This window comes from Pholcus phalangioides, unplaced genomic scaffold, assembly GCF_987345545.1.
Source record: "Pholcus phalangioides strain wild (caught in Gottingen) unplaced genomic scaffold, Ppha-v1.0 ptg000020l_1, whole genome shotgun sequence".
In the NCBI taxonomy this organism is placed as follows: Eukaryota; Metazoa; Arthropoda; class Arachnida; order Araneae; family Pholcidae; genus Pholcus; species Pholcus phalangioides.
Window position 1 is genome coordinate 5,929,636 of NW_028301613.1, and position 16,459 is coordinate 5,946,094.

At 43.0% G+C, this 16,459-nt stretch overlaps 2 protein-coding genes across 2 annotated transcripts; both read left to right on the top strand.

The window, feature by feature from the left end:
- Positions 1-1,857: 1,857 nt before the first annotated feature.
- On the top strand, positions 1,858-7,513 carry Mettl3 (methyltransferase like 3). The gene is made up of 2 exons (XM_089248475.1): positions 1,858-1,994; positions 5,681-7,513. The coding sequence occupies exon 2, from the start codon at positions 5,690-5,692 to the stop codon at positions 7,355-7,357; it is 1,668 nt and encodes a 555-aa protein (XP_089104601.1). The 5' UTR covers positions 1,858-1,994; positions 5,681-5,689; the 3' UTR covers positions 7,358-7,513.
- Positions 7,514-15,138: 7,625 nt separating this feature from the next.
- LOC149070853 (uncharacterized) lies at positions 15,139-16,459 on the top strand. The gene has a single exon (XM_089248815.1). The coding sequence runs from the start codon at positions 15,139-15,141 to the stop codon at positions 16,450-16,452; it is 1,314 nt and encodes a 437-aa protein (XP_089104941.1). The 3' UTR covers positions 16,453-16,459.

Consider the following 16,459-nt stretch of genomic DNA (forward strand, 5'->3'; position numbering starts at 1 on the left):
CGGTGTAGGGAGGTTTCACTATATGACAATTAACTGAAATCACATTAATTAACCAACTAAAAACCACCAACCAAATATAGAGACCTTAGTCCGTAAAATATTTGCTATCGAGGACCATCTATTAGAGGTCATTCAAGTATTACGTCAGAATCGATGGGGGGGGGGGAACGGTTTCCGATTTGATGACGGGGGGAGGGTGAATGATGCTTACGTCATCAACCACCCTTTATGAAAACGGGAAGTATTCTTAATGGCATCCTGAACTGTGGTTTGTGGGCACCTGAACTAACATTCTCCCTATTGATGAGTCCACTAGAGAGCCACTTTAGTGATCTCTGAACGTTTCGTGGATCCTTCAAGTGATCTAGAAATGTGTTTGGGCCACTTAAGTACTCTCGAACTGTGCCACGCATCATTAAAGTGATCCGTAATTATGCCCGCGGATCACTTATGTAATCTGGGAATGCGCCGGGGGTAACTGGAGTGATGTAGAAGCCGCTCTGGGGGTCGCTTAAGTGCTCTGGAACTGCGTCAACTGTCACTTAAGTGATCTCTGAATGTGCCGCTTAGTTCATTTTTACAAAATTAGGTTTGAGGGGGTAGGCCACATCAGATAACCCCCGGGGCCAATATTTAGTCCGCGGGACAAGGGTTTACCATGTATGACTTAGAGCATACTTCCCCACTTTTTTTTATCCCATCGCCCCCTTATTCAGAAATTTTTTTCTCCCAGCGTTCCCCAACGCAATCAAACCCATAAAATCCTATGCTATACCCGTAGCTTCTACCGCCCCCTGGAACATTCCATCGCCACCCCCCCCCCCACGTGGGCGGGAATCACTGGCTTAGAGGTTGAGTCGCAATGAATTTCTTAAAAAGAATTTTCGAGTTCTTAGCTTTCAAATAGCATTGAAATTAACAGAAATTGATTATAACAACATATAACGGTATTTTTCTTGATTTAAAAAAATATATTTTTTGCATAAAAAAATTATCTTTTTATCGTTTGGGGGGGGGGGCAGGAGCCCCCTTATGTCCCCCTCCCCGCGTACAGTCTCTGATCCCACCAACATGTGATAGGAAGGGACAGAAATGACGAAATTTTGCTGACAAGGGGGGGGCCAAAAATGGCTGAAAAATTGCTGACGTAATACTTGAACAGCCCCTTACCTATTTTAGAGTACGGTCCAACTCTAGTTCAGATGTTAATTTGTAGATAGCAGCACAAGAGTTCAAATATTTCGGGCTACTTTTCGGCTGTTTTTGAAGGTGATTTTGTCTGGAAAATTTTTAAGGATTTGGCAACTCTGTCCGGGAAGCAAGTTTGTGACGTCGCATGACAAGGCTGACCATATTTCCTCGAGAGAAATACGGGATATTGAGATTCCAAATACGGGAAAATACGGGACATCGCCAATTATCGCCAAAAATGAGCAAAGTTGCCCAATATTGTTAAAATTACGGAAAAATCACAATGGTGGGAAATGAAGCGTTACTGCAAATTGCAGTGCATTAAAATGAATTTCACGAGAAAAGCGTTCACCAAGGCAAATGTGGGAGATAAATATTCTCATTTATGGTTGTAATTATCATAATATAGTTTATTAGTTGAAAAATAATTTCAATCTTTGACTTCAATAAGGAATAAAAATTCAAGTAGGCTTCGTGTAAAATACGGGAAAAACCGGGACACTTTTGCCAAAAAGTCAGGACGGCCAAAAATACAGAAAATACCGGGACTGTCCCGGGGAATACGGGACGTATGGTCACCATAAGCATGACTCATTTTTCATTCTTTTATGATTTTTTTTTTCGTAAAAAGATCTGGCAACACCCCTTCCATGTCAACAAAAAATATCTGTCGGCACTCGGATCAGACGAGATTTGGCTTCCGTATTAAGCTTCTCTTGAATGTGCTCGTAATCCTTGGCGGAATGAAATAAATTCTTGCATTTCCGAAGCCATTTTCTCTCTAAGAAGTTCCACAACGCAAGGTAGGATGTTTGAATCAGTGAAGGAAAACAAAAAATATGTCACCGAAACAATTGAAAGAGTTTTTTTTTTCCCTCAGCTCAAGAAAAGAGGCTTCATCAGTGACATCAAAGAAAGAGGCTTCCTGGACGTCAGTGCCGAGATGAGCTTCGGAAAGAAACGTTGCTTGTCTCCGCCGGGAACCAAACCCAGGTCACCGTGCAGTCCGGACAGCAAGATGACCTGAGTTTGGTTCCCGGCGGAGACAAGCAAAGTTCCTTTCCGAAGCTCATCTCGGCACTGACGTCCAGGAAGCCTCTTTAATGAAAACAGTTGCTCCCTATATTTGGTAGCTACTGGTTTGTTTTTTTTTTTGAAGGCAGACAGGATTTGGTACTATTTGTAGGGCAAGCGCGGATCCAGAGCTGAGTGATCGCCCCTCCCAAGAGCCAAATGCTATGGAGGAAATTTGTTTGTCCCGTAAAATGCTGGACAATTCAATGCGCCTACATAGTAAGTCGCTTCTCTGACACATCACCCTATTTGAAGCTGAAGATATCTGCCTCTGTTCTGTTTGCAGCGGGAGATTTCTTCCTCCCCTCCATTTACAGCGGAATATGTCTGCCTCGGCTCATTCGGAACTGAAAGGTACCTGCCTCAGCTCATTTGCAGCTGAAGATACTTGCCTCGGTTCATTTGCAGCTGAAGATACCTGCCTCGGGTCAGTCAGAGCTGAAGATGCATGCCCTCACTCCATTCAAATCTGAAAATGCTCGCCTCGGCTTCGTTCGCAGCTGAAGATGCCTGTCTTTGCGCAGAAATGTGTCTATGGGTTTATGTATGACAGAACAAGAGAACGGACGTCACTGCTGTGTGTCTAATCTGAGAGTGCACATGTATTAGTTACAAAGATGTGGATGTTCAACAATTATTGAATCAAGTTAGGGTTCCGCCAGCAGTTTCTGTTAGCCCAGTTGTGGAAGTGTGTGTGCCCTCAGGGTTACCTGATGTGGCCAGCCACCTCAAACCTAATTTTGTAAAAATGAACTAAGCAACACATTTACCACAGATTACCACTTGAGTGACCTGCTGCACAGTTCCAGAACACTTAAGCGGTCCGCGGCACATTTAGGGATCCCTTGAGTAACATGTGGCACAGTTTTGGAGCACTTAAGCAGCGTGCAGTGCAGTTCCACATCACTCAAATCACCCGCACCAAAGGTTTACAAAGGTTGGCTGATGATATAAACATCATCCGATCCCCCTCTCCCCCATCGGCGCTGATGTAATACTTGAATGACCCTTCATCATATGACTTGATTTATTGTATGAGTGAGGTGACATTTGTTTCTAGAGGTAGAGAGGGCAGGCGGCTCCTCACCTTCTGCGGGATGGACTTTTCCTAGGTAATTACTCAGAAGCATGTGATATGTACTGGCAGTCGGCCAACAATATCGTCGGGCAAGCAATTGGTTGTTTTTTTTATTTTTTTCATCTGTGTCTGCTGAGTGCTGCTAATGAAGAAAAGCAACAGGGTGTTATTCGTTGTGTTTAGTGGCAGAAGGAGTTAAAGTTCACAAAATGCATCAATGCGAGCGAAGGCAGTGTACACTGAACATGCACTTGCACAAGCGATTCCACTGTGCACTCACATACCTGTGGTGGACAGGCGCGGATCTATGGAAGGGGAGGGTGATCACCTCCCAAGCAAAATGTTGTAACTTATGAAATTTTCGAAACTTCTCTATGATAATATTATATCCAATCAATCCGTTGAAAATTACCTGTATCAACAGTTATGATTAAATAACAAGTTCGAGAAAACATTGAAAAAATGGGAAAGACCCAAACTTTTTTTTCAGAGAAGTCCGGAAGAAGGAAAAACCCTGGGACGTAATGGTCCCTCTAATTCACAGAGACTGATTTTTAGCAACTTGTAAAATCATCCCTACAAACAGCGAACACTAGATCTGTCCACAGTGGCAAAGTTTCTCTGCAATGAATGGAACAGAAAATCACTCCCACCTTCTTGGTGATGTTTTTCATGGTACGTCGTTTGCTTGGGATGATTATCTGGTAGGCTCCTTTCACCCAAAGTGTCCATGATGGCGAGGTGACCTTGACGAGGTCGCATATTATCATCATTCACATTCCCCGTCCCTCTGGGAAGCACTTGTGGCAGTCCTGTACACGAGTCGAAACAGTGGAGTGTTCAGCTTACACCGCCTTCGTTCGCCAATCCACTTCGCGAACTTCAACCTCCTTCTGCCTCTACGAAACAAAAAACGTCACATTGCTCTTCTTTACTCCCAAATATTCCACAGATGTAGATGAAAGAAACAGACCGATTGCTTGTTGGACGACCGCCAGTACGTCATCACATGCTTCTGAGTGACTGCCTTGGGCAAGTTCATTTCCCCCAAGTAGGGGGTTGTAAGGCAACAAGTAGGTAGTAGGGAAGTTACTTTCCTTACCTCTGTACTTGTATACACCTATATTGGCTTAATTGTACAAAAGTAAACCAAATTATAACCACTGTTCCGTTTTCATTCGATCCACCGTTACACTATTCAAGTTGTGGGTGGCCGAATCTTATGAAATCACTCCTTGTTTAGAAATTGATCCATTAACATAGCTGCCAAGTCTCCCGAATTTTTCGGGAATCTCCCGAATTTTACCTTCATCGCTCGACATCCCGAAAAGTTCTTAAATCTCCCGAATTTTTACGAAAATCACAAAAATCCCTAATTGTCCCTTAAAATTCCCTACTTCATTAAAAAAAAATCCCCGCTTATGAAAACAATCCCTAAGGAATTTCTTGTGGGGCATCTTTTTTTTCCTTTCGAAATGACGTCACACGTCGTAAATGGGGAAATTCCCTTTTTAAGGAAGTTTTACAAACCCTCTGATGGTAACAAGAAAGTTGTTTGTCTTATCGTGCAGGGAAATGACTTAGCAGCCAATAGTCCTGGATAATAATTGAAGATTATAGTCACGCGCATGTGGTCAAAATTTCTTTTGTTATAACGTGCGATATAACAAAACACGAATACTGATAAGCAAAAACATATTTAATCTATTTTAAAGATACTTATTCCGATGAATTTCCTTTCATCAAACGTTCCAGAAGAGGGCCGACTTTTCCTTTTTGTACAAGTTGTGTTATGGACATAAACATCGGGCATGGAAAGACTACCATCATCACTCGTGAAATTAAAAAAAAAACATCAAGCAAGTGTCACAAAAAGTCAGTGTTCTTCAAAAATTGACGGTGTTTTCCTTCATCTTCCAATGATTTTGGGGTCATTCGCGCCGAATGTTTGTTCACAGCGTTTCTGATTGAACACAATATTTATTTTTACATCATTGAAGTTTTGACCTCCAATTTCACTTGTTTTTTGCGTAGGAATTTTATTCCCAAGGGTTTAACTTCCATGTGTGTAAAATCCCTATTTTAATTTGACTTCAGTTTTTGAGTAGGGATTTTATTCCCTACGCTCTAACTTTTATATTTGGAAAATCCCTATTTTATTTGGAAAAATCCCTATTGTATTTATTAGGGAGTGGTTTTAGCATAAAATACGGGTGTGCGCGAAAATCTCCAGAATTTTCATTTTCAAAAGTTGGCAGCTATGCATTAAAAAAAATGAATTCTTACATAAATGTATCGATATAAAGAACTAATCATTTCTCATTAAATTGTTCATAGGTGCGCAAGATGTCAGACACGTGGAATGATATTCAAGCGTTCAAGTCCAGGCAGAGCAGCCTGAGGGAAAGGCTGCAGCGACGCAAGAAGGAGAGGGAAGGCCTCGTGCTCGGGATCACGAACGATGCCCCGGGAGCCGGCAGCCCCCGGAGCGACAGTCCCGTTCCGAACCAGGCACCGAAAGAAGAAGTCGCAGGGACTCCCGATAATTCGACGGACCCGGATGTAGAGGAGAAGCTCCTGTGGTGCTTGTGCGATGCGATCAACATACCAACCAATTCCAGGACCCTGGCATCGAAGATCACGAAAGACCTGGGGAGGGACGTCGCTCACACGTGCGTGGAGAACTTGTTGCAGAAATTCGCGATTCAGGAACTCATCTCCGTTTCCGAGAGCTTCACTCCAGAGGGGGCGAAGTGCCTTCTCGTGTCCTCGGCTGAACATACGAAACTTCAGGCTGTGGTGAATGATTCGTTCCCTCAGAATAAGGTAGCCACAGGATTGCAGAACCCTTCCAAGAGGAAACATTCACCCGTCGATGACTGCAAATCTGATAAAGTCGTACTTTTGAAACGGGAGAAGAAGGATGTTGTGAGGCACAAGAAGAGCAGCGACGATTCTCTTGAGAGCTTGTTGACTCTGGAATCCGCCCGCGAGAAAGAGTCCAAGAAAAAAGGGGAAGAGATCCTGGAACTTCTCTGTAAGCCGACCGCCAAAGAAAGGTCGTTGGTGGAACAGTTCCGTTCACAGGGTGGCGCTCAGGTCCAAGAGTTCTGCCCGCATGGCACGAAGGAGGAGTGCACCAAAGACCTCAGCAGGAGGAAACCCTGCAGCAAGCTCCACTTCCGCAAAATCATCCAGAAGCACACGGACGAGTCCCTTGGCGACTGCTCGTTCCTGAACACGTGTTTCCACATGGACACATGCAAGTACGTTCACTACGAAGTCGATTATTCCTCCGCCATTTACTCTTCGAAACCCATGAAAATCGAAAAGAGTGACTCCAAGATCCCCCACGACGGTAACTTGCCCGTCCTATTCCCGCCCCAGTGGATACAGTGCGATCTGCGTTATTTCGACATGACAATACTCGGGAAGTTCTCCGTGGTCATGGCGGACCCACCATGGGATATCCACATGGAATTGCCCTATGGGACCATGTCAGACGACGAGATGAGGCACCTGAACATCCCGAGCCTGCAGGATGACGGGCTTATCTTCCTGTGGGTGACCGGACGCGCCATGGAACTGGGCAGGGAGTGTCTCCAGCTCTGGGGCTACGAGAGGTGTGATGAGATAATATGGGTGAAGACGAATCAGCTCCAGCGCATAATACGTACAGGGCGGACAGGCCACTGGCTCAATCACGGCAAGGAGCACTGCCTCGTCGGCGTGAAGGGAGATGCCAAGGGGATCAATCGAGGTCTGGACTGCGACGTGATTGTTGCTGAGGTCCGCGCCACAAGCCATAAACCAGACGAGATATACGGGATCATCGAGAGATTATCTCCCGGCACAAGAAAAATTGAGCTGTTTGGCCGGCCACACAACATTCAGCCGAACTGGATTACCCTCGGAAACCAAGTGGAAGGCGTTCGTCTTTTGGATCCAGTGCTCATCGACAGCTTCCGAAAGTTGTATCCCGATGGGAACTGCATGAAGAAGCCAGAATGCTAAAAAAAGCTGTGACTCACTAGAGATTGTTGTTGTTGTACTGGCTCTGAAAGTCCATAGTATGTGCGGCTGAGTTCAATTTATACCGATAGCTATAACGGTAGCTATAGCTAAACGTTATGTCTGATCGTAGATAAATTTGTATATCTACCCACTCTATTTAGTAGTTTGTTTTTTTCGTGGGGGGAAAATATCGTTCTGTTCAAACTTCTGGGTCTAGTCACTTCATTCACATCCTCTGTGACAGTGGGCCCAAGCCGCTGTGATCTTTGTGGCTTTGACCTTCATTCATTGGGAACCGACCAGCAGCCCCAACATAACCCAAACCCAAATGTAGCAATCACATGGAAGTTTGTTGGAAAACAAAACTTGATTCTCCCTCTATGCACCACATAAAAATTACAGAGGAACTTCCTAACTCAGGGGTTCTTGACCTATGAGTCGCGACCCAAACTTGGGTCTCACAGGCTTCCAAGATGGGTCGCTAAAACCCGGTTTAACACAGCCAGAGATTCTCGAGCTATAGGTCCCAACCCAAACTGATTCGGGGGGGGGGGGGGCTTCGGAGATGAATAGTAGAAATCCATTGAAAGCCAGGATCTCTGGGGCTACGGATCAGCGACTGAAACTTCATTATTATGAACTCCGGGATTTAAACAGGTTGGGAACCACTTCGTCATAGCTTAAATACACAGTACCCTGTGAATGAAAAATCCAGTTCTGGGGGGGGCAGCCCTGCATTGAATAACAAGAATAACTGTCTACCATCTAACCCTACTGTGGAGCCCCAGTATCTCTTTTGGAAAATGATGCGTGTGTGTGTGAGCGTGTAGCATGGGACAATCGTGCTATTTCATTCAATGGGCATTGACTAGTGGAGTGAATCATATTTTGGCCTTCCCCAGCAGGGTCTAACCTCATGAGTATGTATTCCACAACTAGGCCATGTCCAATTGACGTATTTGGTTAGCGTTGTGTAATTTGCTTTATAGTGTTTTATTGCATATGCTGTTGAAGTATGTTACACCATGGGTGGAGATATGGGGAGATCATTTGTAGCCGTAGATATCTGTCTTGACTCATTTGCAGCTTAAGATGTTTGCTTTCGTTTCATTTGAATCTGAAGTTGTCTGGCTCTGGTTCATTCACAGCTGAAGGTGTCTGCCTTTGCTTCATTCATAGCTGTCTTGATTTATTCACAACCGAAGATGTCTGCCTCTTCTTCATTCGTTGTTGAACATGTTTGCCTTCACTTTGTGTATCCAGGGAAGAAGATGGGAATGACCGCTATCCTAAGAGCAGAATAATATGGAAAAATTTGTCCATCCCGTAAAATATGGGATGGTCAAATGATTTGCCCATCACATCATCCGGGATCCGCTCCTTATCAAACATAATATTATTCAATTAACACCCACCTGAGGACCCCTCTAGGTTACAAATACTAAAGAAACTTCTGCGTTGTTCCATGGTCATAATAAAAGCTTCTACATCATTCAGCAGCATTTTCGGTTTCTTTTCTGTCAAAATGTGTTATTTTTCAAACTTTTGAACACAAAAAAGAAAGCGAACATATCTTTAAGGGGCCCTATTTTGATATGGGGGTCGGGGAGTTCTATGTTACTGGGATAAAAGAACTTTTAGTCAAATATATATTGTTCAAACCTTGATGCCTCCACTAGCCCCCAACAAAAATCTAGATGCTCAATCAAGGGTGCTCAATATTTCGAAGAGTGTGGTCCACTTCACTGGTTTGAAAACGGCGCGGGCCACTCAAATGATCTGGGAATGTGCCACGGACCACTTAAGTGATCTGAAACAAAATCCCATGTCACTCAAGTAATTTGTAAATGTGCCACGGACCAATCAAGTGATCTGAAACGGCCACCCACATCACTCAAGTGATCTGTAGATGTGTAGCGGGCCACTTAAATGGTTTGGGATTGTGCCACGGGTCACTTAACTGATCTGTAAGTATACCGCGGCGCTTCAGGTCACTTGATTTGCAAATCTGCCGCTGGTCACTTGTGGTGCCTGGGAATGAGCCGGGGGAGGGGGGGGTGTCCACCTATATATTAAGGAAACTGGCTATGTGCGGCTAAGCTCATTTTTACAAAATTAGGTTATGTGGTCGTGGGCCACATCGAATGACTTCGAGGACCACGGGTTGATCATGTATGCCTAGGCTGACCATATTTCCTCGAGAGAAATACGGACATTGGGATTCCAAATACGGGACATCGCCAAAACCACACAAAGTTGCCAAATATTGTTGAAATTACGGATAAATCACAATGGCGGGAAATGATGCATTACTGCAAATTGCAGTGGATCAAAATGTATTCCACGAAAAAAAACGTTCACCAAGACGAATGTGGGAGATTAGTATTATCATATATAGATGTAATTATCATAAAATAATTTATGAGTTGAAAAATAATGTCAATCTTTGACTTCAATAAAGAATAAAAATTCAACTAGGCTTCGTGTAAAATCGGGACACTTTTGCCGAAAAGTCGAGGCGGCCATAAAAACAGAAAATACCGGGAAATACGGGACGTATGGTCACCATACGGTATGCCCCAAAGCGCTTGAAGAGGTGCTTTGGTATGCCCTATATCTTCATATAACTGGTTAATTTCAATGCGGCTCGATATGTCCTGCTCTTATTTGAAAAAATGGTCACCGTTCGATAAATGAAACCACGAGCGACGCGCTTTAATTTCCCGCCCAAATGACCGAAGATGCAGACGACTTTGCGAAACAACCACTACTACGAAGGCAACGTGGCGGATAATCGTAGTTTATAATCGTGACGTCTCATTACCAAGTTCGCGCGGTTTAATTTGTTGTTCAACTGGATTAAATTTCAATGGCGCTTTGGGTGAGTTGAGACAAATGTATTTACAAAGTATTCGTGAATAATGCGTTTTGTTTTTTAGGGGGGGGGGGGCTGACAGGGCTCGGGACGATTCTCATTTTTTTTTTGTTTTTTCACGCCATAAATTCACTATAACGGGGCCCGCCAAAGGTCCCATCCTAGGGGCCCCGTTCCAGGATGGGGAGGTTTTGCCCCCCCCCCCTCCATTCAAGTACATGGGGGAAGGGGAGAGGACTGTTTTCCTACAGAGCGCAATACGCTTCACGACGGCGCTTTACTTTTGGGCGTGATTGGCTGACTGCTTCTGGAGGAGTCAAATGCGTCGTGCGCCGCGCGTTTTGCCGATGTTCTCTTCACACACACACAACTTCCCGTCTGTTTTCAGCGTAGCTGATACCAAGGCCATATACTGATATACTATAATATAGCCGTCCTGATCTGATGCGCCACGCTAGGAAAACACAAACGCGTAGCGTGGTTATGTAACACGTTTCTGTCGGCGCGAAATTGTCTAATTCGGTTCACGCGGCGCAAGAAACCTTTTCCTAGTAGAAGCAGGTTTCCTGTACTGCGCGCAACGTGATTCTCCCAGCGCGACACGCCGTCCACTCACTAACAGGGGCGTCGGAAGTGTTTTGAACCTGTGGGTGCCGGTCTTGAGATTCATGTAGGAAATTTCGATTTTTGAATCAATTCTGTGGGTGCTCGGACCCGTTCTACAAACTTCCGTGGGTGCTCGAGCACCCCCGGCTCCGACGCCACTGCTCACTAATAAGAAAAGTAATACGGCTGTTTTCCTACAGAGCGCTATTCGGCTCACGCCAGCTTCTGCAGCAGTCAAATGCGTCGTGCGTTTTGCCGATTTTCTCTTCAAAAAAAACAAATCTTGTGTTTTCTTTCCCTTCAAACCGGAGCATGCAGACGACACAGTAGCTGATGCCAATGCCATATACTACAATATAGCCGTCCTGATCTGATGCGCCACGCTAGGAAAACACAAACGCATAGCGTGATTATGTAACGCGGCGCGAAACACCTATTCCTAGGAAAACCCGGCTTATGCGATAGGGTATAAATATGAAATTGGAAAATGATCTATGATTTCTGAAAGCAGTCAAACTCGGTTATAACGACATCGAAGATTTCTTGAAATTTTGTCGTTATAACCGAGATGTCGTCAGGGCCGTCTTAAGAGCATCATGAGCCAAGTGATTTTTCTGAGGCCCTACTTGGCGAATTCTCGAAAGTTTGAACTGGTTCTCATTTTTGTGAGGCCCATGCATTAAGACGGCACTGGGTGTCGTTACAACCAAGTCTTGACTACAACACCTTGACTAAAAATAGATGGTGTGCAAATGCAGTTGTTATTTCAATATGTGATGAAGAGTGACCATATCAGATCGAGGAAGACACGGGACATTCGGATTATAAATACGGGACAACTCAATCGGTTGTAAATTTCCGAGAGTAAACAGGAATTCACTTTGAGCTGGGGAAGGGGTGCCCCTCAGAACATCACTGCCCAACGGGCCCCATAGTGCTGTTTAGGTTCAGATCGGGACTTGCAATTTAAGTCACGGGCGCGAAGAACGAGCTGAATAAAAGTCCTAAAACAGGGATGCATGACTTTTTGCCCGTGGGTGAAATGCAGCCCACCAAGAGGTTCCATCCCGCGGCGGAAGGTGTTCTGGTGGAAGAGTATTACACTTATTGCGATAAATGCTTCTCCTTACTATATTTCCTTTACAAAAATACGGGAAATCGCGATTTATACGGATTATCACCTACGATCGCCAAAAAAATTGTCAAAGTCAAGATAAGTCGCCAACTAGGGTCCGAAAATTTCCAAGTCAAATAAAGTTGCTAATTATTATCAGAACAATGTCAAAGGCAAGTAAAGTCACCAGTTACAGCCAAGAAATTTTCAAAGGCAAATAAAGTCATCAATCACAGCCAAAAAAATTGTCAAAAGCAAGTAAAGTACCAATTACGACCTGAAAATTTGTAAATGACGAGTAAATTTGCCAATTACAGCCAAGCAATTTTCAAAGGTAAGCAAAGTTGGTGATCACAGCAAAAAAATTTTCAAAGGCAAGAAGTAAAAAGTCGCCAAATACCGCCCGAAAATTGCTCTTTCTGACTCACGGTTATTATCACGGGTCTGTGGTAAACACATGAGCCTATCCGGGCACTCGCCCCGGGGGGATTTCAAAAGAAGATGGGGCGTCACGAAAATTAGATCTGGTAAAAAATTTCAGGAATAACTAATTGAATTTGCCAAGTAGGGTCTCAGAAATAAAATACATGTCTGGGGGAGGGGGCCCCATGATGCTCTTAAGACGGCCCTGGATAAGAACCTCCAGAAAATTTCAAAATACTTGTCTACTTTCACATGTACCTAAACAAGCACGTGTTCCATAGGGATGGGTCCCTGATTTTCCCCCTTGCTTGGAATGCCTGTAATCTAGGTCACGTACACGCACATCTGTGTGTGAGAGTATTCGGAGAAAAACATAACCATTCATGTTGTTTGTCTCTAGTTTTGCCTATAGTTTATTTTTTGCCTCTCGGAGCCGTAACTTTCGTTGTTTCATCTCATGAAAATACTTAAAATTCTGCGTGACAATATTTTAACTAATAAACAATAAAAATATATTAAATCCAACATGTATAGGTACTGAAAGGCACATTTATAGAGGAAAAACAGACATTTTATTGCGAATTTTTTTCCCAAATGAAACATGAAATGACACGTTCGGAAATGAACCCACATAGCCACTTTTTGTAATGAAAGATAAGGCTTTGGCTGAAGAGATACCGCAGGTCAACACAGTTTCAAATATTCGGAGTTTGTTAAAGGGAACCATGTCCATCAGTGCCACGTTCCTGTTCATCACTCAACACAATTTCAAGATTCAAATATGATTTCTTCAAATCCTCTTTATCCCATGTTCGCAGATTTGATATGGAAATTGGAAGCTTTTGCTGTGGTTCTCCATAAGCTGGAACCTTTCTTTCAGTGATGTGATCGCTTTGTCCAGCACAACATTGAAAAAGCTTACTTTGAAAGATCTTTTCCCAGCTTCAATAGGTTCGTCCCCACTTTCATAAGAGAATTGCTTTTTTATGTTCCTTGGGCGCAGAGACCACGACATGAAGAAAACATTGTGTGGGGGGTTAATGTTGCTGGTGGTCCCGTATATGTGGGACTAAAGTGTGCACACGGGAAAGAGAGCGCGCTTTGCATTGTTTTTCCAGAAAGTATTGGGGGGAAGCTCAAATTACCTCAGCCCCTAGCTTCCGGTGCTTGTGCTTGGGCGCACTTTGCGTCTGTAACAACACCATTAACTACATCATCAGACCTTATGTTTTCAAGCAACCCTTGGACACTTTTGATGAGATTCATTGAACTTGGTAAATGACAGGTACATTCTGTAACATTTTAATAACACCGTTTATTTGAAATGCCAGGTGACTAAACAGCAAAGGAACTTAAAACTCTGCAGTTTTCGAGCAATTCCCAAAGCAGTGTTTTTGCCAGCATCATAAATTTTCTAGTGTACTTGACTGTCTTTGATAGTGAGACTTGACTGTCTTTCCTCAACTATATTTCTACCTCTTTATTATAGGAAATCTACAGAAGAATTTCTCATATACGGATGTTTCCGCCCCGCTCTTTTGTCGATAGTGTGTTTAGAGTAAGTTTTTAGCCGTTTTACCCATCTTTCTTTCTCTGATCCTTTCAGTCATCCATCGTTTTCTTCTCTGTACTTTCCTAAAACAAAACCGTCTAGGCGCCATAAAAATTTATATGAAGTAACAATGCACCACAAGGATACAACAATAATTAACGAATAACCTGCATATGCTCATGAATGTCTGTTTCTTTCAAAGGTGACAGTAGTATCAATAGCCTGAAAATGTACCTGGTATGTCTTACAAGAACATAAACATCTGAAAATTATTTTCGGTTAAAATAACTGTGGTCATTTAACAATAATCGGCTAGTTTGCTATGGGATCCCGGAGTGACATTAGATTCCGGAAAATACTCGGGTTCATTTTAAGTGCGGGATCCCGGAAGCGAAACCCTAGCGGGAAGTGATTATGGCCGTGGCGTTAGCGCTAGTCCGCCAGTTGATGGACGAGTCCATTTTTGTGTGGGAAGGGGTGTCCGTTTAATTAAGGAGTTCTACGTTTAACGCTCTCGGCTCAGTTCACGTTTGGCGCCAAATGGACCGTTATATCGCCAATTCGCTAAGATTCGACCTTGCTGTCATTATTGCTGTATTGTGTAGTAGTACTTTTTCTGAAAATATTCACCCTTGAAACAAAACCTAAAAAATCGCCCCCCCCCCCCTTCAGTTTGCGACCGTGTAATTCGCAGGATTCAAGATCCGACCCTGGTTACATTCCATATTCGCCGACCTCTTTCATTGAACTTTTTGTGGCTCCATATATGATTGTTCTTTTCTACCGCGTTTGCTTGAGTTTTGGTTACTTATTTTCTTTGCCATTCCGCCTGAGAATGTCTATTGCTTCATTTCATGACTTATGTAAATGCCAACAAAAAAAAAAAAAGAATAAAACATTTGTTTTTATGAGTGTTTTTGCTTATGTTGCTTGACTTTTGAGCAGTAGTGTTAGTCATGAATGGTTTTTCTTTTTCCCTCTACGCAGGTACCTGATGCAGAATCTTCATCAGTGTATTTTCCCTCTCGTAAAGGGAAGTGATTACCCGTAATAAGATGATCCATCCGAAAACACAAGAAGAGGCGAGGCTGTTATAAAGTTTCACGATTGAACTTTTTTTTCTGGCTCAAATTTCTGAAGTCTCAATTAAGTTCGAATTAAAATTTGCGGCTACTCAGTCTCAACAAGAACAAACCGGGATTCTCTTCATGATGGAAACACATCCTTGGAATGGTTCGGATGAAAATGACTTTGGTGGAGTTTCAAATGCCACAACGTTGTCCTCTTCCGATTCAGTCATGAATTTTCTCTACGAGAAAAATGCAAGATCCGTTAATATAAAGAAACCTCAAGAAACAATTATGCAAAATAGTGATCCAAAACACCTAAAATCAATCAGAAATAAAAGTCCTAAGCACACTAAAGAAAAGCCACACAAATGTGTTTTTTGCGGTAAAGCTTTTCTTTACATGTGTTTCTTGAATCAGCATTTAAGAGTTCACACTGAGGAAAAGCCATTTGAATGTGAAATTTGCCGTAAAAAGTTCGGAGTTAGATCAGTTCTTTCTAATCACAGAAGAATTCACACTGGTGAAAAACCCTACAGATGTGGAGTTTGCGACAAAACATTTTCTCAGAAGAGTAGCTTGAACTGCCATAAAATCATTCACACTGGTGAGAAAGCCCATGAATGTGACGTTTGCGCTAAAAGATTTACATTCAGAACTTGTGTGGAAAGTCATAGGAAGATTCATACTGGTGAAAAAAGTTATGAATGTGAATTTTGCGAGAAAAGGTTTTCATTAAAGAACAACTTGATCAGTCACAGAAGAATTCACACGGGTGAAAAACCCTACAGATGTGAAGTTTGCAACAAAAGATTTTCACAGAAGAGTGGCCTAAACAGCCACAGAAGAATTCACACGGGTGAAAAACCCTACAGATGTGAAGTTTGCAACAAAAGATTTTCACATAAGTGTGGCCTAAACAGCCACAGAAGAATTCACACGGGTGAAAAACCCTACAGATGTGAAGTTTGCAACAAAAGATTTTCACAGAAGAGTAACCTAAACAGTCATGAAATAATTCACACCGGTGAGAAAGCCCATGAATGTGACGTTTGCCGGAGAAGATTCACATTCAGAATTGGTCTGGAAATTCATAAAAAGATTCACACCGGTGAAAAAAATTACAAATGTGAATTCTGCGAGAAAAGGTTTTCATTGAAGAAGACATTGATTAATCACAGAAGAATTCACACGGAGGAAAAACCATATGAATGTGAATTTTGCTACAAAACATTTGCATGGAAGAGTAGCCTAAATACTCATAGAAGAATTCACACAGGTGAAAAACCCTACGGATGTAAATTTTGCGGTGAAGCATTTTCACGGAAGAGCAGCCTGAACAGACATGAAACAATTCACGTTGTTGAAAAACCTCACAACAGGAAAACGTTTTCGCAAACTGGTATCTCGATTAGTGACACAAAAATTCACACTGGTGAAAACCTTTTTGAACTGTGACGTGTGC

Excerpts from the sequence above, each read along its gene's own strand:
- Mettl3 (XM_089248475.1), top strand. The coding sequence starts at position 5,690 with ATGTCAGACACGTGGAATGATATTCAAGCGTTCAAGTCCAGGCAGAGC.
- LOC149070853 (XM_089248815.1), top strand. The coding sequence starts at position 15,139 with ATGGAAACACATCCTTGGAATGGTTCGGATGAAAATGACTTTGGTGGA.